General features: G+C 49.2%; 1 protein-coding gene across 2 annotated transcripts in view; it reads right to left on the reverse strand.

Moving 5' to 3' along the window:
* GRID1 (glutamate ionotropic receptor delta type subunit 1) overlaps positions 1 to 23,081 on the reverse strand; it is a 697,974-nt gene that overhangs the window by 537,329 nt on the left and 137,564 nt on the right. For both annotated transcript variants that reach the window (XM_033131343.1, XM_033131344.1), the window contains exon 3: positions 5,519 to 5,803. In XM_033131343.1, the coding sequence (XP_032987234.1) occupies positions 5,519 to 5,803 (285 nt within the window). The remainder of the gene's footprint in view (positions 1 to 5,518; positions 5,804 to 23,081) is intronic.

A 23,081-nucleotide genomic window follows, 5' to 3' on the forward strand; every position in this document is an offset into this window, starting at 1 on the left:
CCTGCCCTCAGTGGGACAGTGAGGATATCTTTAGGATATTTGGGTAGGGAAGGACATCTTAAATAAGACAGGGAAAAGAGCTAACCATATCAAAGGTAAATAAATTTGACGACAAAATAATAAAGAACTTTTATGCATTAAAACAGCTAACTAACGGGGTTTGAAAATTAATCTGGGGAACGTAATTTAGTGATTACCAGAGGGTAAGGGGGTTGGGGGTGGGAGACGAGGGTAAGGGAGATCAAATATATGGTGATGGCAGGAGAACTGACTCTGGGTGGTGAACACACAATGTAATTTATAGATGATGTAATACAGAATTGTACACCTGAAATCTATGTAATTTTACTAACAATTGTCACCTCAATAAATTTAAAAAAGAAAGAAAGAAAGAAATAAAAACAGCTAACTAGAAGAAGGTATTTGTCACATCTTATAAAAGAAAAGTCTCATTTTTTTAAATAAGCAAAAAATTAAAAACAATAACTGGGCATTTTATAGAAAAGAAAACAAAAGTAGCGCTTAAAGACATGAAAATATGCTCAACCTCATCTGTTATCAGAAAAATGTATATCAAAATCATTGTAAAATACCATTTCACAGGAAAATCTTAAAAGTAAGAACACTGTCAGGTGCTGGTGAGGCTGGGGAGCTTTGAGAACTCTCACACATTGCAGACGGGGCAGTGTAAATAGGCAGGAATGGGAAACAATTTGGAATGACCTAATAAAGTGAAACATGCATAGACCCAAAGCCCAGCAATTCTGCTTCTCGGGGGAGACCATCAGAAAACTCTCGCAAAGGAACACCAAAAGACAAATACAAGAATATTCTTATTAGCATTCTTTGTAATAGCAAACACCTGGATACAACCCATGTTCCCATAACAATAAAATGGAAACTAAATCAGGTGATACTATGTAGCAATAAAAATGAGTGAATATACCCACCTCATCAAATGAGCGGATCTCCAAATCCTAATGAGTGAAAAATCAATCACAAAAGCATACAGAAGAGTTATTCCATGTAATTAAGGTTCACAAATAGGCCAAACTAAGCCCTATGTATTTTCGGATCCATGGGTCTATGATAACTATGAAGGAAAGCAGACAGCTGGCTAGCACATAATCAAGATGGCAGTTGTCCCCTTGGTAGGGGAGGGACACACAAGGGCTCCTCTGAGTTTTTAAACGGGTATGGGTTCATAGGCATTAACTTAATAGTATTCTTTTTAACTTGACATATGCATTGTAACCACGTTTAACTTAATTTTTTTAAATCATTTTAAAACTAGTGCAAATAGACAATGGCCAGTCATGCAGAGCCCTGACCTTTTGTTTCTGTGGAATTCCAGCAGCCAGCCCATCCCAGGCCTGCCATGTGGCCCAAAAGGCAGGGGTGGAGATGTTACGGTTAGAAAAGAGTCCTGGAGTCCTGACATCACAGCCCAGCCCTGGGCAACTTGAGCCAAATGATTCCACCCTTCTGTTTCTTCGTCTAAAATTTCTGCATAGCCAAGTAATTGTACGTGGTAGCAATCCTGTGAATGTTTGTTGAATGAATGAGTCTATGCTTTCTAAGATCCCATGATAACTCCCCCCCCACCCAAATGTATCATTAGTGAGAAACTGTCTGCAGCTCCTAGCACAGCCCCCTCCAACACACAAATGAATATCCCAGACTTTGAAATGGCAAATCAGAAAGTTCTCTGTTCTGTTCAATCCAAACTTTTGGTATTTTAATGTTACAGATTTTCTCTCCCAAATGTCAGCTTCTCTTTTATTTTTCCTTTTGCTGTCACAACAAGCATACAAGTACTTTCAATGGAATTTTACCAAATGGCACATCTTGCATTTTGTAAACCATATACATACAAACTCCTCTCTCGTTCCTCTGCCAGGTTCTGTTTCAGGGCCCAGGGCTTCTGTTTCTCTGACCCCTGACTCCTGACTCAAATGCCCCGTCCTTAGGCTCCACCCAGGGCAGGGGAGACTGAAGGGCAAGTGAGGAAGAATCAGGCCTCACCCTTCAAGGTTGGGACCTCACGTATGATACTCACTAAAGTGACCAACCTCACCAGCCTAGGGCATGGCAAGTCCATTCCAAACCACCACCCCCTTCTTTGGCATCCATCTGCCTGGCTGGGAACAAGAGAGGGAAGCTGCAGCTGGCAGGCCGCAGCTTACAGAAACTGGATGGTGCCGTGACTAAGTATATGAGCATCACAGTCAAAAAGAACCTCTCAGAGCCCGTGCTCCTCATCTGCAAAATGCAGCAACAATCCCACCTCCGATAGCTATCAAACGGCTTCAATGAAATAATATATGTAAAGATACTTGCAGATCAGCATCCAAAAAAAGGCACTATATCCCCAAACCACTTCTATTTGACTTTGGAAGGAATAAAATAGTCTTTACACTCAATTTCCTTTTTAATTGGGCTCATCTGCAGCTAGGGCTGCAGTGCTGGGGTGGAGAAGGGGCTCTGAGATGATGGAGGCCCCATTTTTCTTGGGCATATCGGCGATGCAAATCCACCCCAACCCTCGGACAGGTCAATGCCAGCCATGCCCAGGGAGCTCACACACCTGCACTCTTGGGGCTGAATGTGCTGCATCAATAGCACGTGGGATTCCACCTCCCAGGCTCACATACTGCGAGGCCTGTTGGAAAACGGGCTATGCACAAAGGGACAAGCAGCGAGAGTCAGGGTGTTTCAAGTTTTAGGGAGAATGTATGAGGCAAAACCTTGGCCTCCAAGGTTGTCAAATCAGGGGCCAATGACCAGGGCAGGCAAACGCAGGAGGTTCTGCACAAATGCAATCAAAGAGCCCTGGCCTCCAGAAAGTCTAAAGCCAATGGGTCAGGACCCTGGACAGCGTCATCCAAATCCATGACAGCTCTGAAGGGCTTGATTCTGATTCCAAATCAGAATCAGCAAACCTGGCAAGTTGTTGCAGGTCCTTCCCCTGCACCACGGAGGCTTCACAGAGCAATCACAGCACTTTCTGTTACTGCCCACATACAGCTTCAGAATCCAACACAGCATTCACTTCTCAACCAACTGCCTGCAGTGGTCCACCAGAGAAAAGCTACTGGTCACCCTGCATCTTTATGGAATTACTGATAAAGGCCAGTCTGGTTGAAAACTAACTTCAACCCCACCAAAGGTAGCAAGGTGTGAGTGTCAGAAGAGGGGCACACACAGCTTCTGGGTTGGCTGGAGGTTTCGGGTGAGAGAGCAGAGGAGAGGGATAGCAGAGAGAGTCTGCAGAATGAAACGTCTGTTTCCTAACCCACCTCCCTAACTCAGAGGTCACACTACCCAGTGCCCTTGTATTTCTCCCCATTTCTACTTTGTCTTGTGCTAAAATTGTTTGAAAACTCCATGTCCTCGTAAACGAATTGATCATTTATCAGGGCCTACTTTGTGCCAGGCTCTGTGCTAAGCAGCAGGGACAGAGCAGTGGCTAGCACACAGCCCGCTCTTCTGGAGCTTACAGCCTGGTGTCGGAGTGCAGCATTCATCAAGGATTAGCCCTCGTAGGGATGTTAGGAGAAGCTGAGAGCAGGCGTGGGAAGGGGACGTGCGTCTATGAGAGCATATAACCAAGGAGCCAGGTCTATGGAAAAGGAAGGTTCAGACACATGGTGCTCGGGGCACCCTTCCTTGAAGACTTGATTCTTAAGCTTAGTGGGAGTAAGGGGTATGATAGGAAGAAAACACAGAGTTTGAGCTCGTGCCACCAGTGTCATTCAGCCTGCACAAGTTACAGGAGCCCATATGGGGTGGACAGGCAGGAGGGCTGATCCCTGCCTCCTATGGCTGAGGTTCCCACCAAGACACCCCTAAGTCTTGGGGAGAACCAAGGCTAGAAGAGTTTCTACAGGTCAGAGCAGAAGAGGAGCAAAGGTGCCAGGAGAAGTGAGGTGGGCAGGACTGCAGACCCTGGACCATAGCAGCCTCCAGCGCTGGCCATTCACACCCACCCACAGGCCAGCCTCAGAGGAGACCCGACATTGGGGTGGAGCCACCAACACAAAGGGTTCTCAGGGGAAGGCTGGGCCCCTGAGAGACACCCTGTGGGCTCCTCAGGGCTGTGACAGGGTCCCCAACTCCTCCCTAGGGCCAGGGATTGAGAGGGGGTAAGAAGGAGAGGCCAGGTCCTGGACAGAGTCCAGGTCAAGCCTCGGACCACTGTCTCCATCACCACCTCATCTTTATTTCAGCGCAGTGACTGTTTGCTCTTCCAATTCCTCCTGGAAGACTCCAAACTGCATATTTGCTCAAGAGCTGAGGACAACATTCGGGTCTTAGAGCAGCAGAGTATTTAGGCAAATGCAAACATATGCTGGTTTCTCTTCTTAGTTACATTCTTGGCAAAAGGAATTATTTCACCAAGAGGCAAAGGAGGATGGCAGGGGCCCACGCATTCCGTCCTGGCCCCAGCTATGGGGCTGCCAACCCTCACCAGTTCCTCATACCTTTTAAAGACACGAAATGTGGGTGGCCGTGGCTATAAAAGGGTAGCATGGGGATCCTTACAAAGAAACTGCTCTGCATCCTGACTGTGGGGTCACATGAATCTACACATAATAAAATTGCACAGAAGTGAAAACACACCCAAGAGCAAGTGAACTGGAGAATACAAGCAAGGTCTGCGGACAGTGTCAGTGTCAGATCCTGCTTGTGATACTTACTCTCTGACAGTCGTGCATGATGTCGCCATTGGGGAACCTGAGTGAAAGCCACATGGGGTCTCTCTATATTATTTCTCAGTTATCTCAAAATAACAAAACAAAAATAGGACAGGGAAACCATCTTATCTTGGAACTAGAACTGGTCTGTTTTTTCAGAGCGGCTATAAGAAAACCTGAAGCTATTTCTCCAAAGCCCATTTTTCTGGTTTCCTAACGAGTAAATTATGATTTTTTTCATATGGAGGGGTCTTCAAAGAAGCCATGTCCAGCCATGCCGTGTCCCCAGACCCACAGCACCCCAGCCTGGCCCATGACACTTGAGATGTCCCCCCCCCGACCTATGCCCAAGACCCTGTAACGGAGGGCAGATCAGGGCAAGGGAGTCAAGGAGATGGGGAGGACAGGCACCAATCCATCGTGAGGGGCAATCTTTGGTGAGGAGTCTTCCGGGAGGAACCACGCTGGCCGCCTCCACCACTGACGGCTTGCAGTCCTTCGGATCCCTGCCAGCAGTTTATTAATATTTTATTGAAAACTCTAAGATGATTCAAACTTCAGCTGTCACGGTAAGGTGGTGTTGCTAGGCAACTTTAGTGTCTGTCTATGGATCTGTTTTCACAGCTCTTCCCCCACTCACGGAGCTCAAAGTTGGGCCTTACCACCCGAGACCCACTCAACTCAGATCACCAACCGCTGTCTACACCAGTCCTGCTCTGAAGCACTCGGCTGCCACACACGATGGCCCAGCTCGTAGGCCTCCCAGCGCCTGGCTGTGCGTCCACCAGAGCCCCAGGGTGGCCCTGCCCCCCTCAACTCACCATACTCACTGTCGTAGAACATGACGAACTTCTGCCAGCGCAGCTCTGTCACCAGCCTGAGCATGACGTCATTGAGGCGTACGGGCGGTCTGGAGGCCAGTGTGTAGGCCTCACCGTCGGGGCTGGGGTTCAAGTGGCAGGCGGTACGTGGCGAGCCCCCTGGGTTGCGCTGGACGAAGAGGTGTGGGATGTGCATTGCGTCTGTGAGAGACTGCAGGGCATTGGCGGATGCACAGCCGGTGGACGTGACCAAAGCCAAAATCCCCTGGGTCATGAGGTCACAAGCTGGAAAGAGAGGGGAGAGAGAAGAAGGGGTCAGCATGGGGGTGAGACTGCACTGGCTTCAATCCACACGGCCTGACACCTCATGGCTGCAGCCCCAAGGGACCACAAACCCATCCCAGGCCAGGCCAGCCGCTATCACATGCACGGTCTCACTGCTGCCCTCAGTGACCCAGCCAGCTAGACGTTCTTGTGTCCATTCACAAGAACAAAACAAAGGTCAGGAGAGGCAAAACTTTGGGAAAACAAAGGTCAGGAGAGGCAAAACTATTTGCCCTGGGCTACTCGAGGAGGGATGGCAGAACAGGGATTCAGCCCACATCCACTTGAGATCCCATTACCACTGCTAAGTTAGCTATTCTGTTTCCCACCTGAGCTGTGAGCCCCTTCCAATCCAAAAACTCGTTTTGTTGATCTGTGTATCCCCAAGGCCAAGCCACAGAGCAAGAATATACAGTGTGCTCTACAATTGTTGGCTGAACTCAACTGATTGGGACAGAAGGGAACCTGTTACATTGGAAAGTCAGGAAGACACTTACCCCAGAGGACCCAGGTTGTGGGTAACAAAAGAGAGAAAGAGAGACAGAACCCTAGGTCTTTTGGCCAAGTCCACTTGATCCATATCATAAAAATACTGGGTCAAACCCAGAATAAAGCAGTTGGTTCCAGAGCCCAGGATTATTCAAAAGCCACTTGACAACAACAAAGGAAGATGCTTAGTAGCCAGGGCGGTTATGGGCCGTTACCGGGGCCTCAGAGGAGAAACTTGACAGGCGCCAGCAGCCGTTTCTAGGGTGGCTGCACTCAGGGTTTGCCTTTTCTTTTCTTTTTTAACTAGTTTCAGGTGTACAAAGCAATGTAATAGTTAGACAGTCAAACCCCTCACAAAATGATAATCCCCCCAATCTACTACCCCTGTGACATCGTATATAGCTGGTACAGTTCCACTGACTCTATTCCTTATGCCGTACTCCACATCCTGTGACTATATATATACATATACAAAATTTTAGTTGATAATCATTATTATTCAGCTTCAGCTTCAGGTGTACAGTGCAGTGGTCAGGCATCTGCACCATCCATGAAGTGGTCTCCCTTATCAGACAAGTGCCCATCGGATACCCTACAGAATCTTTACAACATTATTGATTATGTTCCCCCAACTGTCTTTCGTGTGCCCAGGGAGGGGAGAGGGGAGGGGAGTAGAAAGCACAAAAGGTAACCACAGGGTTTGCCTTTTAAAGTCACCCAGTAACCACGAGCGGTGCCCCTTTTAGCCACACACCTGCACCTTTTTGGGACGTCAAACCAATTAATAGAAAGATACACCTCGCAACACTGGAACCCACGGCACCAGTTTTGAAGCCAACATTGATCACTAATGCTCTGTGTGACGGCAGAAATGTGGGAAAGCAGCCGCCGTTTCAAAACACAGCCTGTGAATGTCGGCAGGCCACCTGCTGCCCACGGCTGACTTCTGAACAACTTTGACAATGCAGTTCACGCGGCGGAGAGCCCTTGGGTTTACGTAATGCCTCAGACAAGGCGGGGGGAAACAGGCGAAGAGCAGGGAAAGCACCTCCAATGAACAAGGCAGTGGGAGGCTGGGAGGTGCAGGAAGAGGAAGGCCCCTCCATAGTTTCAAGTAGCTGTTCCCATCCGGGGATGCTCACTGCCAGGACTCTGGGGACCACAGCTCCAATGCCCACGTGTCCTGCTGACCCCTCGGCCCCCCAACCTGAGGCGGGGAGCAGGGGGGTTAAACAAGACCCTCTCTGAAGTCTTTCTTGGGAATACACAATTGTACGTATTTTATGACATCAAATAAACAAAACAACAGTCATGAAAGAAAGACCAGAAGGAAATGCTGCCACCTAAATGCTCTGGGCCCTGCCACCCAGGCTTCACACCAGAGTTCTCTCCTAAACAGAAATCCGGTGGAGTCATGCTCCTGCTTAAAGCCCTTCGGTGGCTCCCTGAAAGCCTTGGGGTAGAGTCAGGCTTCTCAGAGAAGTCTTGCAGGCTCCTGGAAGCCTGCACATCATGCCCCTCACACAATGCTGTCCCTATGCCCCCACCCACGGCCTACCTCTTGGCCCCCGGGACCCACCATGTTTTCTGTTGCCTCTCAAACCTTCACACGCACGCTTATTTCAAGACTCAGACTCTACATCCCCAGACTGGCTAAGGACCCCTTGTCATATGCTCCCCCTGGGCCTCGCACTTCCCCTATTCTGTCTCTCCTACTCGACCTCAAGCTCCAGGGTGACAAGAGATATGCCCTTTCTGCCTACCATCCTTCTCCAGACACCCACCGTGCAGCACACAGCAGTTAGTAAAGACTGGTGCAAAAATATCACAAGCCTTGATGGTTTCATGCCCTCTTGTCAATAATTCCACTTTAGACACCTATCCAAACTATGGAAATAGCTTCAGATCCAAAAACATTCAAAGGACACTTATCCACACTCTTGAAATATTACTAACAATCTAAAAGATGCAGATACGTGAGTGATATGAAAGACCTCCATTTACTGAAAGCCTATGCAGCTTTTAAAACTATTCAAAGATACGATAATAGCATGGGGAAGTGCTTGTCATAAAAGTTATGTGAAAATAATACACAGTTGTATGTATTTTATGATATCAGTTAAATAAAACAACAGGCATGAAAGAAAGACCAGAAGGAAATACTGCAAAATGTTAAAAGTAATTGCATTTGAGGAGAGGATTAGAAGTGGTTTTCCTTCCTTTCTATAGTTTGCCAAAATTTCATGTCATGAACAGACAATTCCTTTAGCAAAGGAAAATAATCCTCCAATAATGGATAAGTATGAAGCTATGTAGGAGGAGGGACTATTATGTGAGAATTTTCTCTGAGCCAAATACTCTGTTGAGTACTCAATATATATGAATTCACATCATTCTCATGACATCTGTGTAGAATAGGTGTCATTGCATCCATCTTCCAGATAATGAGTTACGAGGCCACACCACTGATAAGGGACAGGGATGGACTGAGACACAGCTAAGTGACAAAACCAGGACACGGAACTGTATACTCACCAGGCTTACCACTAGGTTAAAAGCATGCTTACAAAAAAGGCAAGCTAAAACACCGAAAGCTAAGATGCTGTGATGAAAGGATTTCTGTTTCTTCTCTTGTACATATTCTCTTTAATTCAAATACACTGCATTTATAACTTTAAAAAAAGTAAACTTACAAAATAAATTGTACATCACTGGGGCGTAAAGTCGTCCAGAAACGCCAGCCCTAGTCCCAGCCCAGGACACCTGCGAGAATGCTTTTACTCTGTCCATCATTAGGTCCCAGCTCTCTGTCACCCACCCTGCCCAGTTCCCTCCCGGGTCATCACCTGACTTCTAATGGCAAGCCCTGCCCCCACTCCCATGCACTGGGTTCTGAAGTTGCTGAAACTCTCTGAGCCTCAGTTTCCCCATCTGGGCATGCATCCCACCACCCCTGTGCACTGTTCCTTCTCTCCTGCATGTTTTTCATACACATTCTCCTATTCGCACACCCCTATTCGCACACCCTGCACTAAGCACTGAAGGGGGAGGACAAAGAGCAGGTTGATCGGGGGCCCCATCTTTGATCTACCAAGGAGATAAACCCCACAGTTCAGCCCGTAGAAAAGGAAGTCACGTGGGGTTGGCCTCAAAGGAAGAGAAGGCTTTAGATCAACAGAGACAGGGAGAGCACCATGATGAGGGGACAGTGTGACGAAGTCACAGGGGCCAGGCAGCAGGAACGTGCTCAGGGAACAGACAAGTGCCTGACTGGTCACCCCGCCCCAGCCCTGCTGGCAGCCAGAGACACCAGCTTCCTGGCTGGGCCTGGGCTCCCGGGGGCATCAAAAGGAGCGCTGGAATCTCACAGTTCCAGGCTGGGTCCCTCCTGTCAGCAGCCGTGTGACCGTGGGCAGGTCTCCTCTCTGAGCCTTCATTTGCTATTAAATGGCTGTAAGAATCTCTACCACCCAGCAGGGCTACGGGAGCAGTGACTTAACGTGGATCACAAGTGCCAACCCCACGCTGGGCACAAGAAAGATGCTAAATAGATGTCAGTTTCCTGCCCCTCTCCTTGGGCACCCCACCTCCCCATCAGTGTGCCCACACAAGTCATGCCCAGGATCCCAAGACATAGTAGTTACAACAGAGAGTGACCTCACCCCCACTGCTGATAGCCCTCTCTGTGGAGGTGGGCACCACCGACCCGTCCCTCCTGCGGCCACCTGCAGTGCCACAAGCTGCAGGCCTCAGCAAACCGGGTGGGTAATTAGGGCTAGAAGCCTCTCCCAGGCACTAATGGAGAGGCCCAATGCAAGTCAATTTCCAGTCCGCTGTGAATGGCCTGCTAATTGGGGCACTGTTGAAATGATGGTTATTTAGAGGCTCCTAACATAAAAATAATAAGATCAAAATATATCAGATCAAAGCCAAATCAGCTATTAGCTTAATCAAGGTTGTGTGCTCATTCCCGGACAGGACATTACACAACGCACGCTACGGATGTGGAGAGAGATGCTGAACCCCAGTGTGTGTCCAATGTCCTGGGTCTGAACCTGGCCCGGCCACGAACACGCTGTGGGATTTGGGGTGAGCAGTGGGGCCTCTGTTTTTTCTGTCAGGTAAAGATGACGGCATCCACTTCACAGGGCTGTTGTGCACATTCTGTGAAAGGTCTTTGTATGTGAAGAGCCATTCGCACAGCCTGGCCCGGAGCAGGAATGCAGAAGTCACTAGTCTTAGCCGCTGCTCTAGCTCAGAGGTGCTTTTGCAGCTCACTAGAAGATAACAGCCTTTGTTATAATTCTTTGCCTCCGATATCATATGATCATAAAGCTGATCTCTCTCTTGATTATAACAATGCAGGCTGATGGATTGATAAGGGCTCCCTGAGAACAGCTCATCAGATGGGGAAGTAAGACGCAGGGATGACTGTAATGAGCCGTTTCCAGCCCCCTTACACAAGCTTGGCAGCTGAGGGGAGCAGAGGGTTGCTGCAGAGGTCTCTGGGCCGCTCACAGCTTCCCAGGTATTGGGTAGAAAGCAGCTGCTCGGAGCTGGAGGTTGGGCCCATAGGAGAGGATCCACCAGTCCATTCCCACACAGCCTCACTGTCACATTCTCCCCAGCTTCCCCTGAGATGTCAGGATCCTGCTGATCCAGGCTTCTCCAGCCACAGAACTCTCGGGGTGGGACGTGTCAGACATAGCACTGGCCACACCACAGGGCAGATCTCTGTAACTTTCACCCCTGGTGAGTTTTCTGAGCTCCTGGTGAGAAAACTGAAGCACACAGAGGGCTGGCTTCTTGGCCAGGGACACACAGCCAGAGAGTAAATGGCAGAGAGAGCCTGAGAACCAAACCACCAGATACCTGTACAGCCAGTCCCAGGAAGACACGGTGGCCAGCAGGGGACAGAGCCCAGGATTTCATGGGAACTCTACCCAACCCTTCGCTGGAGAGAAATTCCTAGAGCAGCTCCATATGCAGCGGCCCCAGGGAAGAAGCCTGGAAGCAGGAACAAGACCTCTCTCTGCTGAGGGCAGACACTGACTCATCAAGTCACTCGGTGCCTGCAGTGGGTGCTGGAGATAAGACATGTGTCCCCACACATTGAGGTCACTCTGGCACCACTACCGATCCATGCCCAGTCTTCTTGATCTCCATAGGATTCCTGGAAAATTCTCAGGCCAAGGCCAGGGGAAGGAATACCCCAGAAAGCTTGTGCTGGAAGAGACGCACAGTTCCTGGTACCACCACCTGGTAGTGATGCTGGCCACAGCCCACCCAGCCCTCCCCTCCATCAAGTGCCTGAAGGCATCATGCCCTGGGCACATCCATACCTGCTCTGCCTGGGAACCAGACCAGGTATCTGACTAGGAGAGATCCACCCATGCAGCCCCTGCTCTCTAAGGCCAGAAGTCCCCTCAACCTCATGTGCTAAATAATAGCCTTTGGGTAGTTCCTTAAAGAATGACAGGACTTTTCCAGATGGACAAGGCAAGAGAGGACACTCCCAGTGGGTAGTAGCAGTCTCACAGAGGTGCCCTCACTGCAAAGAATCCCAGCAAGGCTCCTCTGGTCTTAGCAGCCAGTGGAAGGGACAGCCAGACGTTGGGCCGCCCCAGGCTCAGCCCTGCCCTCCAGAAGGAATGGTCCATCTCTAAGGGAGACTGGCAGACCACCCCTGGCACTCCAGCACCTCTGCCTGCCCCACAAGCAGGCCTCCCGGTGTTGTTACTTCAAATAATCTTAAGGACAGCACTCACCATCTCCTGAGCCACCTTCTCCCTCTGTGCCCTTTAAGCTGGCACCGGCTTTATTCCTATTTGAATTCTATGGGCTAACGCTTTAAATTAAGGTAGCATTTATAAATACTTTATAGTCGATGAATAATTGACCAAATTTAGTATTGTCATAACTCATAGTAAATTATTGATCTATAGAGAATAAATGTTTTTTCATGTTTTATTAAGATGTTTAAAAGATAAACAAAACCATAAAATGGGGAGAGATGAGTGGCAGAGTCACACAAAAGCGAGGGCTAGAGCGCTGGCCTGTAGGACACTCCCCGCCCACTCCACTCGCCATCGAAAGGCACCCCCAGGGGAGGGTCACAGGGCCTCCCTTCCCTCCCAAGTCTTGACAAGCACCCTGCCCTGCAGACCATTTACTTAAGTCACTCTGTCACCACCTGCCTACTGACCTCACTCCCCGTCCCTTGCTCAGTTTACCTTCTGTCCATCTGTCATTACAGTCACTCTAGTATAGATTCCCTCACTCCCTCTCTCCCCTTATGTAGCACAGCTAGTGAAATCCCAAACCAGGGTCAGCCTGGGGTAAGTCAACCCCAACGTCTCCATGTCTGTGAGCAATCAGCGGAGTCAGAGAGCCACACAGTCGGCTCTTACCAAGCTGTGTCACCCTCCTGAACAGGGCTCCCCACCCTGCCATTCCTCCTACACCTCTCCACCACCCCAGGCTCTTCTGCTCAAGCGTCCTGGGCTTCTCCCCCAACTTCAACAAATGATCTTGCTTCATTCTTCATAGATAAAAATAGAAGCCATCATCATGCTGAACTCACTCCACTTCTTGCCACCAGATCCCCACGGCTATCTGCAGTTGTGCTGAAAGGTGCGGAAGAAAGCTTCTCCTCTCTTAGGCAGACCCCTGATCCCACCTCTTGCCTTGTCCCAGACCCAGACCCAGACCCCTCACTTACGTCCTCTATGAAATCATTAACCTTCCTTGTATATCTAACTCCCTTTAAAAGTTAAACCCCAGCCCTACTGATGGTTCCACAGTCACTGCTCCAGCCACAATCCTCTCTTGAGTTCCTGACCCCCAGCCAAGGAGTCTCCCCGGTGAGTCCACTGGCAAGTTAAACTTGGTGTGTTAACACTGAGCTTCTTGGGTGTGATCCTGTCCTTCCTAGTCTGCCAACCCAGGAAAAGGGCACCGCATCCACCTACTTGTTCTTTCTTTGTGGTTGGGAGTATTTTTTTTTAATTTCATTTTTTTTATTTAAAATGTAGCTAATACACAATATTATATCAGTTTCAGGTGTACACTATAGTTATTCAACATTTATATACCTAAAGAAGTGATCAGCATGACAAGTCCAGCAACCATCTGACACTGTACCACGTTATCACAATATTACTGACTATATTCCCTATGCTGCACATTACATCCCCATGACTTGTTTTATACCTGGAAATCTGAACCTCTTAGTATCCTTTACTTTTCCCCCTTTTAAAACATTTTTTAATTATAGTTGACATTCAATATATTATTTTATATTAGTTTCAAGTGTACAGCATAGTGGTTAGACATTTATATAATTTAAGAAGTGATCCCCCTGACTAGTCTAGTACCCAGCTGACACTATACACAGTTATTACCATATCACTGATTATATTCCCCGTGCTTCACTTCACATCCCCATGTCTATTTTGTAACTATCAGCTTGTACTTCTTACTCCCTCATCTTTTTTACCCTTTTCCCCTCAACTCCCTCCGATCTATCACCCCAACAATCTATAGACCCTCCGATCTATCTAGTACCCGTCTGACACCATACATAGTTATTACAATGTTATCGACTGTCTTCCTTATGCTGTGCCCTACATCCCCATGACTACTCTGTAACAACTAAATTGTACTTCTCAGTCCCTTCCCCTTTTTCACTCACTCCCAACACCTCTCCCCTCTGGCAACCATCAAAATGTTCTCTGTATCTATGAGTTTATTTCTGTTTCGTCTGTTTTATTCTTTTGATTCCACATATAAGCAAAATCACATTGCATCTTCCTTTACTGTATGACATACTTCACTCAGCATAATACCCCCCAGGTCCATCCATGCCACTGCAGATGGCAAGAACCCATTCCCTTCCATGGCCAAGCAATACTCCATTGTATATATGTACCACCTCTTCTTTATCCATTCATCCATCAATGGACTCCCAGGCTGCCTCCACACCTTGGCCCTTGTAAACTGTGCTGCAATGAACACATAAATGCACACATCTCCTCAAAGTAGCATTATCATGGGTTTCTTTGGATAAATAACCAGAAGTGGGATTACTGGGTTCTTCTTTGGCTCTTGTCATAGCCTTTGCTTTAAAGTCTATTTTGTCTGCTGTAAGTATGGCTACCCAGCTTTTTTTTTATTCCAGTTTCATAAAATATCTTTTTACATCCTTTTACTTTCACTCTGTGTGTGTCTTTCAATCTGAAGTGAGTCTATTATAGGCAGCATATGTAAGGGTCTTGTTTTCTTATCTATTCATCCACCCTATGTCTTTTGTTTGGAGCATTTAATCCATTTACATTGAAAGTAATTATTGATAGATATGTCATTACTGCATTTTATTATTCATATTTTTGATATTTTTTTCTTTTTCTTCTTAAAGAAGTCTGCTTAACATTTCTTGTAATACTTGTTTGGTGGTGATGAACTCCTTTAGCTTTTTCTTGTCTGGGAAGCTCTTTATCTGTTCTTTGACTTTAAATGATAGCCTGGCTGGGTAGAGTAGCCTTGGTTATAGGTCCTTACTTTTCATCACTTTGAATATTTCATGCCAATCCTTTCTGGAACAGCAACACTTCTATTGAAAAATCAGCCGACAGTCTTATGGGAGCTCCCTTATAAGTTACTAGTTGCCTTTCTCTTGCTGCTTTTAGGATTCTCTCTTTGTCTTTAACCTTCACCATTTTAATTATATGATGGTACCTTGGTTTCCTAACGTAATCCGTTCCGGAAGACCGTTCGAGTTCTGAAACATTCGAAAACCGAGGCACGGTTTACCAATAGAAACTAATGCAAAATGGATTAATCCGTTCCAGACTTTTAAAATCAACCCCTAAAAAGCTGCAAATGTAGCATGAATTTTACTATCTAATGATACCATAGATCCATAAAATTTACGGCGTTCATAAACCGAAATGCTCGTCAACAGCAATGTTCGAAAACCGAGGTACCACTGTAATGTGTGTTGGTGTGGGCCTCTTTGGGTTCACCCTGTTTGAGACTCTCTGCACTTCCTGGGCTTGTATGTCTATTTCTTTTGCCAGGTTAGGAAAGTTTTCAGTCATTATTTCTTCAAATAGGTTCACAATTCCTTGTTTTATCTCTTATCCTTCTGGTACCCTATGATTCAAATGTTGTTACGCTTGATGTTGTCCCAGAGGTCCCTTAAAGTATCTTCATTTTTTTTCATTCTTTTGTCTTTTTGCTGTATCAATTAGGTGTTTTCTGCTACCTTGTCTTCCAAATCGCTGATTTGATCCTCTGCTTCATCTAGTCTGTTGGTGACTCCTTCTACTGCATTCTTCATTTCAATTATTTATTCTTCAGTTCTGATTCTTTTTTATGGTTTCTACATCCTTTTTTATGCTTTCTATCTCCTTGTTGAAATTCTCACTAAGTTCCTTGAGCATCCTTATAACCATTGTTTGAACTCTGTGTCTGGTAGGTTGCTTGCCTCCATTTCGTTTAGTTCTTTTTTCTGGAGTTTTCTCCTGTTGTTTTATTTGGGATGTATTTCTTTGTTTCCTCATTTTGGCTACCTCTCTGTTTCCATGTATTAGGTAGATGTGCTATGTCTTCCAGTCTTGACCAGGTGGCCTTATGTAGTAGGTGCCCTGTGGAGCCCAGTGGCACAGTCTCCCTGGTCACCTGTGCCAGGTGCTCCGGAGTGTCCCTTGTGTGGGCTGTGTGTGCCCTCCTGTTATAGTTGAGCCTTGACTGCTATTGGCATGTCAGTGGGTGGAATTGACCCTCAGTCTGACTGGATGTGGGGTTTGACCACATCCACAGCTTATGGGCTGCTGTGCAGGGGGCTTACCCCACTGAGCTGGATTCATCCCAGCGGGCTCTGGTTTCTGTTGAGGCCACTCTTTGTGTACGCTGCTTCTTGGGCAGTGTTCTGCTATGGTCCGAAGCCAACCTTCAAGTGTGTTGGCTTTGGAGCCTTTTGGGAGAGGCCCTGGTGCAGGCCCAGGTCACCCACTGCCTGTGACCAGCAGAGGACTACCTGGTAGGAGCTATAAAGCAATCTGCAGGTGGTCATTGCCTGTGCTAAACCTGGAGGCGCATGGGAGAGGCCACCTATGAACCAAGGGCAGCTGCCGAACCTGGGGTAGCTCTGCAAAAAGCCAGGATACCCCAAAACTTGATGCACCTGTCGACTCCCATAAGGTTCAGCTGCTGATAAAGCCTAGGGTGGTAAGCGAGTTGGGTGAGGCAGGGTTCCAGGGACTCACCAGGGTGGAGTGAGCAGAGCTCATCAGTCCAATTCAGAATCAAATTTGGCCATGGGTGTGGAAGGAGAGCTCAACACAGGAAAGATGGCTTCCACCTGCCAGCTGCATGGAAGGAGAATTCTACACAGGGAAAGTCCCTCCAGTCCTCACCCTGAGGCCACACAACTCAGTCTCTCCCTATATGTCTCCAACATACCCCTTATGTCTCCAACATCACTATCGCAAAGCCAGAGCCCAGGTGAAGCCTGCAAGCATTTGAATCTGTGCACAGGCCCTTTAAGAGGACATCTGGGTTTCCTGCAGCCTTCTGTCTGATCCAGACAGTTGGAATCCCCACTGTTTTTCACAGTTAGATGTTGTGGGGGGCTCTTCCTCCTAGCACCCCTACTCCAGGCTTGCTCTTCTGAGGGGAACCTCCATGGCAGAGATAACCCTTCCAATTCTCCACTACCATACGCAGGTGGGGCCAACCCGGTCTGTGTCTCTGCCCCTCCTACCAGTCTCAATGTGGCTTCTTCTTTATATCCTTAGTTCAGCTAGACTTCAGATGGTTCTCCAGGTTGATTGTTCTATAATTTAGTTGTAATTTTAATGTACTCATGGGAGCAAGCAAGCACAGTGTTTATCTACTCCTCTACCTTGGATCTCTTCCCCTCCACCCACTTGTTCTTGACACTTCTCTCTCCCTGATCATCTGCACCCAAGCCATCAATAAGTCCTGGCTGGTTTAATGTCCAAAATATATCTTGTATCTGTCCATTTTCCTCTATTCCCACTGCCATAATGTTGGTCTAAACCATTATTGCTTCCCCCCAATATGCATGCCACCCATTCCATACACCATAGTCAAGTGGCCTTCATGAAACACTAACTAGACTGTGCTTACCCTGCTTAAAATCCACATTTGCTTCCCATTGTCCTTAAGATAAAATCCACACACCCAACAGGGTCTGCAAGACCCTGCATGATAGACCTATGCCCTGTGTTCCAGGAGGCCCGCCTTTGTGCAGTAACGCAGATACCCCAAGATCTTGCCCACTTCTGGGTCTCTTTACATACTCCCCCCACCCACTGCCTGCAAAGCTCCTCCCACATCTGTCTGGCTAAATATCCTCATTCTGTATTTTTTTCGGTAATGGTCACTCCCTCAAGAGAACTTTCCACTACCTCAATCTTCCCTCACCATAGTTTGCCTGCATACCACTCACCAGTTTTTGCATTGTGGACTATTTTGTGTGGCTGCTGCCAGTAATCTCATTCTCTGAACCATGAGCCCATGAGCAGAAGCAACTGTATACTGCTTAGCCTCCCGACCCCTGGCCAACACTCAGCATGGCACAGCAGAGCAACAAACTACTTAAAACTCCTAACAACTCTGTAAGATAAGCACCACTGGTGCCCCCACTTCATGGGCGAGACACAGAGTTTTCAAACTTGCCAAGGTCTCCAGATGCTCATGTCCTTCCAACAGAAAGCCACATCCTACAATTCAGAGAAGGGGAGTTTCTTAAAGCCAACCCTCCACTCTAAAAAGGTTTCACCAAGAGTTTGGAGGGTGCCAAGGAGACAGTGGGCCCAAGGCCTGGCCTGGCAGCAACGCCTGGGCGGGTGTCTCCTCTGGAGCACCTCCAGGCCAGAGCTCTGGCCTCACAGTCAGCCCACCCCAGGGATGCCAACAGGAGCCGGGCCAAACGGTCCCACTGCATGATGGACAGTAGCCTGGAGCAGGTGGACAGGTGGTGCATACAGGATGCATGGAGCCAACCAGGAAGCTGAGGAAATGCTGGCAGCACCATACCGATCTCTGGGGCCTCATCCTTATGCTAATTAATGAATCAAAACTGATTCCCTACTCCCGCAGACTGGAAACTCAGGAAACACTGGGTGGGATCCTGCTGGCTTATTTATAGCTCTCCAGCTCCTCGTTAATGACTTTTACTGCTCCACCCATGGAACGCCAGGCTCCCAGGCCAGGATTCACACAGAAGCCTACACTGTGAAATTGCAATCAGGATGGTGATGAGTCCTAGGAGACTTGAAGAACCTCTAAGGCCGCCAAGCACCCAGAAGCCTCCTGTAGCAGGCTCAGCACCCCGAGCCCAGATGTCTCTTCCTGGGCTCCCCTCACCCAACCTTTGAATGCTACCCCCTATATCTGCCCACATCCCTTATCAGCCTACTGGTTTCCGTGCCTTCCAGCTCTTCTTTCTCCAACCCACCCTACAGACCAAAGTTCAGCACCATGTATGGCCCCAAAATACCTGCTATGCTCCCCGCTACCTTGGAGTCAGTTTTTGAGGTCCCCCCACCATCCCACAACTCCATACACCAACACGGCACCGGTCTATTTTCCAGTTTTCACATGCCCCACACTCTCTGTGCACGTCACCATGCCCACAGTAATCTCTCAGTTTGCACATGCTGATCCCCTTTTCTTGAAATGCTCTTCCTCCTCTACTGTATCTTTCAAATTCCATTTCATCCCCCAAGACCCATCCCAAATGCCTCTTTCTTGATAGAACTTTTCTTGACTTCCCCTTACCAGAAAAAATTACTCATTCCTTCTCCTGCAGGTCCCAGAGAACTTTATAGTAGAACACATCTTTCAAATATGTATTACTTGACATCACGCTTAATTCCTAAGGGCCCAAGGAAAGAGATGAGTTTCATGACTTTCTGTACCCCCAGGCCCAGGGCCTGATACAGAGCTGATCAGAGGACATTAGGTGAAGGAATGTGTAAGAGAAGGCACAGGTGTGCACATACTAAGCAAATAATCAAATAATCTGAAAGATCAGAGTTCTAAAGTGAACGAGTCCCCCAGAGAATCCAGGGCATGAGGCTCATGTCAGGAAGGAGACAATGGAAAATTCTACCTTGTCCGAGAGCAGGGCTAGCCTCGGGCAGCACAGTGAGAAGAGAGACGTGTGCTTTGGGCCCTCCTCGACTTGGCCCAGAGCTAATCTCTGCATGGATAAGTGGGCGGGGGGGGCCCTGGGAAAGTCACTTCATCTAATTCTGCCCAGAGAAGGAGGGATTATTTAAAGGTGAGACGAGGATAGTGAGAACCTTGGGAGAAAACAACAGTACTGCCCTAGAGCTGGTAAGGCAACGGAGACACGAGCAGCCAGATTTGAGAACTGCTACTTCCATGAGGCCCGGAGGCAGGACGATGCGGCTCCTGCCCGTGAAGCAGACCAGCTCGGAGAAGAACGCAACAGAGAGCCAGGCCGTGTGGGGAGCTCTCCCAGGACATGCACTAAGGGACAACGGGCACCCCTGTGTGTCCACAACCAGGACAGACTGAGGCTGAAGAAGAACCTCCTGGTATCCAAGAAGGTGCTCTCAGCTCTGTTTAGAGCAAGAACAAAAGGGGCAGAAGGTGGTGGCAATGATTGGGGGTGGGGGCAAGGATACAGCCCCTCTGCTTCTCCAGACTGAGGGGGAGGGAAGGGAGCCAGTCCCACAGATCGCCACCAGGAGCCTAATCGCAGAGCCCCGCAGCCTTTCTGGGAAGAGAGTACGGCTGCTCCATTCTAGACAGGAGGGACAGGACTAGAAAGCTGAGGTTAGGGTGTGGCCTGAAGTCACAGGGAGTTTGTGTTCAAACCCCAAGCTGCCTCTGACCTCAAAGTTAAACACGGGGGCCCAGGGCACAGGCAGGCCCACTGTTACAGCCGTGTCACCTCAGCTAAGTCACTTTACCTTGCTGAGCCTCACTCCCCCACCTGTAAATAGGCTCACAGCAGTCCCCACCCCCAGCACGTTATGAGGATTCAATGAGCTAATTGAACGAGAAGTCAAGGTTGGATGCACACGGACAGGCCAGACCACGGAGCCCGACCTCAGCCCTCCTCACACCCCTGGGCCAGCTTCTGTGTCTGCCTCTCCCTTCCCTCCAGTGCATCTGGCTCCCGAAAGCCGAGGCCTTCGGATCAGCAGGCCGCAGCCTGGCCTGATTGCTCCTTCCAAGCCTAATCCGCCTTCTCACGTGGGGAACTTAGGCTCTATAAGGCTTCTGGCTGTCCCTTTTCACCACACCCCCTCCAGGCCCCGCCTTAAAAATGCACTCTCCACGGTGATTTCAAATATAATTAATACAGTCGACCCTTGAACAACACAGGTATGAGTGGCACAGATCCCCTTAGACGTGGATTTTTTCAGCAGATTACTGTATTGTTTTCGATCTGTAGTTGGGAGACCCCAGTGTAGAGGGGCGGCAGCAGGCACTGAGCTACATGTTTTACACAAGGGACGAGAGCATCCTCAGCCTGGGATCCATCGGCGTCCTGCCACCAGTCCCCACGGACACCAAGGGACAACTACATTTTGGGGGAGTCAGAATTTACATGTGGATTTTTAACTGTGCAGGGGCCCGGTACCTCTACACCCCACGTTGCTCCAGTGTCAACCGTACATTTAACCATGAAAAAGAACAAGAAACCATAGCACCAACCCCATAGGATACTAACAAGAATCAAATGAGCTAGAACCCAGGAAGCACTTTGACCACTACCAGTTAAGTGCAGCTAAGCAGTCATCTACTGCGTGAGGACTAAAGCCAGAGAAAAACGCAGGCCATCCAGGTTCAAAAACAGAGAAATCCAGAACCGGGCCAGGGAGCCAGGCCTGGGCTGCTGCTTAGTGCCGGGCGTGCCCACTCTGCCCACTGCGCATGCCCACAGCAGGGTCCCCAGGAGCAGCTCGGCTGGTGACAGTGAATGGGGCCGACCCCCAGCCTGGCTCCTACCTGCCAAAGCCTGCAGCTGCTTGTCTCGTTCACCCCACGGTCCTGCTGACCTGGACTTCTAACATCTCAGCATCACCCTAACGGGCCATCACACCACCGGCAGCCTCCAAAATTGTACAGACAGTGCTGCTTTTAGGGAATAAGTCTAGAGGAGCCACTGCCCATGCGCCCAGAGGCTACCACCTGAGGGTCTGTCGGCAACAGAAAAAGTGAGGGTGTGGGTGCTGGCCCGGCCCCCAAGGGCAGCTTTCCCAGGGGGACCAGCCCTGTATCCCAAAGAAGTGGAGGCGAAGCCCTGAGGACACAGGTGTGGCCGTGCCACCCTGCCCATTCAGGCAAGGTCTGCTGAGCCCAGTTCAGAGACGGCTCAGGCCTGAGATCTGGGAGCAAGGGCCCAGCTCGCCCAGGGACACTACCCATCTCAGCTCCCAAGTGCTTTGGGGCAGATTGGGAGAGAAATCAGAAATATCCTGCAGCCCGCAGGGATGAGAAGGGATCTCTGCCAGTGATAATGAAAATTTTCACAGTAGCAGATGCTTGGAGAAAATTGAAAAGCAATACAACAAAATTCACAAACCAGAGAGGAACTTAAGAGAAACCTGATTGGTGGGGCTTAATGTTGCCATTGGCACCTTTCCAGCCATGAGAAGACTGATTGGGAGGCAGGTCCTCCCCACCAGGTAATGAAATTGCTCACCCCTCACCCCAGATCCCCACTACAAATCTCTCCAAGCACCTACTGTGTGCCGAGCCGGGGCCCATGCTGGGAACACAGAGATGATGCAGATCCAGCCCCAGGTCTCAGAACGCCTTCTGGAGAGGGAGCTAGGGCACGGGCCAGGACATGGTTCAGTGTCTACTGAGGGGTATTAGGCAGGAGGCGTGTGGGCGTGTGGTCATGGGGACTGGGGTGGCAAGGGGGCTTCGCAGAGCAGCTGATGCTGGGGCAGCACATAAATAAAAAGGGGACGATGGAACAAAAGGGCAACCAAGTTAGCAGCCTGGTGTGAACCAAGACACACACATGGCGTTGGTGGATCAGCCCGGAGCAGGCCACGCGTGGTGGGGTGAGGGGGACACAGGAGGGTGGGTTCACAGAGGGTCCACCTGTGCAGCTGAGGGGCTTTGTTTTGATCCCATGAGCACCAGGGAGGCTTAGAGGGTTCCTGAGCACAAGTGAGGTGTGTTCAGAGCTTGCCTTTAGAAAAGTGGCCCCAGTGAGGACACAGCAAGGGGACAGGAAGCCTAAGCTGACTCCTCTTGCTCCTCCCCCTGGCAGAACCTCGAGCAGGGAGTGCCGGGGCAGGAGGCAATGAGAACACTCAGGGCCACTGCAGGTCAGCGGACAGAGTCAACTGAAAGCACAGAGGAGGGGGCAAGCAGGTGGGTGACCTCGGAGCCCGGGCCTCACCCCAGAGCCAGTAGGGCTGGGAAGGGACACCTATTACCTGGCAGCAGATACTGCCCTGACACATCATCGCCTGGCATCCCCCAAAGCCCAGGAGGGCATCACCATCTGCCCCTTTACAGAGGGGACAGCCAAGGCCTGGACACATGAAGTCTCTTGCCAGATATGACACACACCCCCGTCTAGTAAGCATGAGTTAGGCCAAGAACTCAGGCCTTTTGAAAGCCACAAGCTGCCCTCCCAAGCCTGGGCCAAGGGCCCACGGGGCAGGGAAGGACAGAATCGGCACCTTCAGCTTTCAGTCAGCATCTGGTGAGACCTGAG

The sequence above is a fragment of the Rhinolophus ferrumequinum genome, chromosome 16 (assembly GCF_004115265.2).
Source record: "Rhinolophus ferrumequinum isolate MPI-CBG mRhiFer1 chromosome 16, mRhiFer1_v1.p, whole genome shotgun sequence".
Lineage (NCBI taxonomy): Eukaryota > Metazoa > Chordata > Mammalia > Chiroptera > Rhinolophidae > Rhinolophus > Rhinolophus ferrumequinum.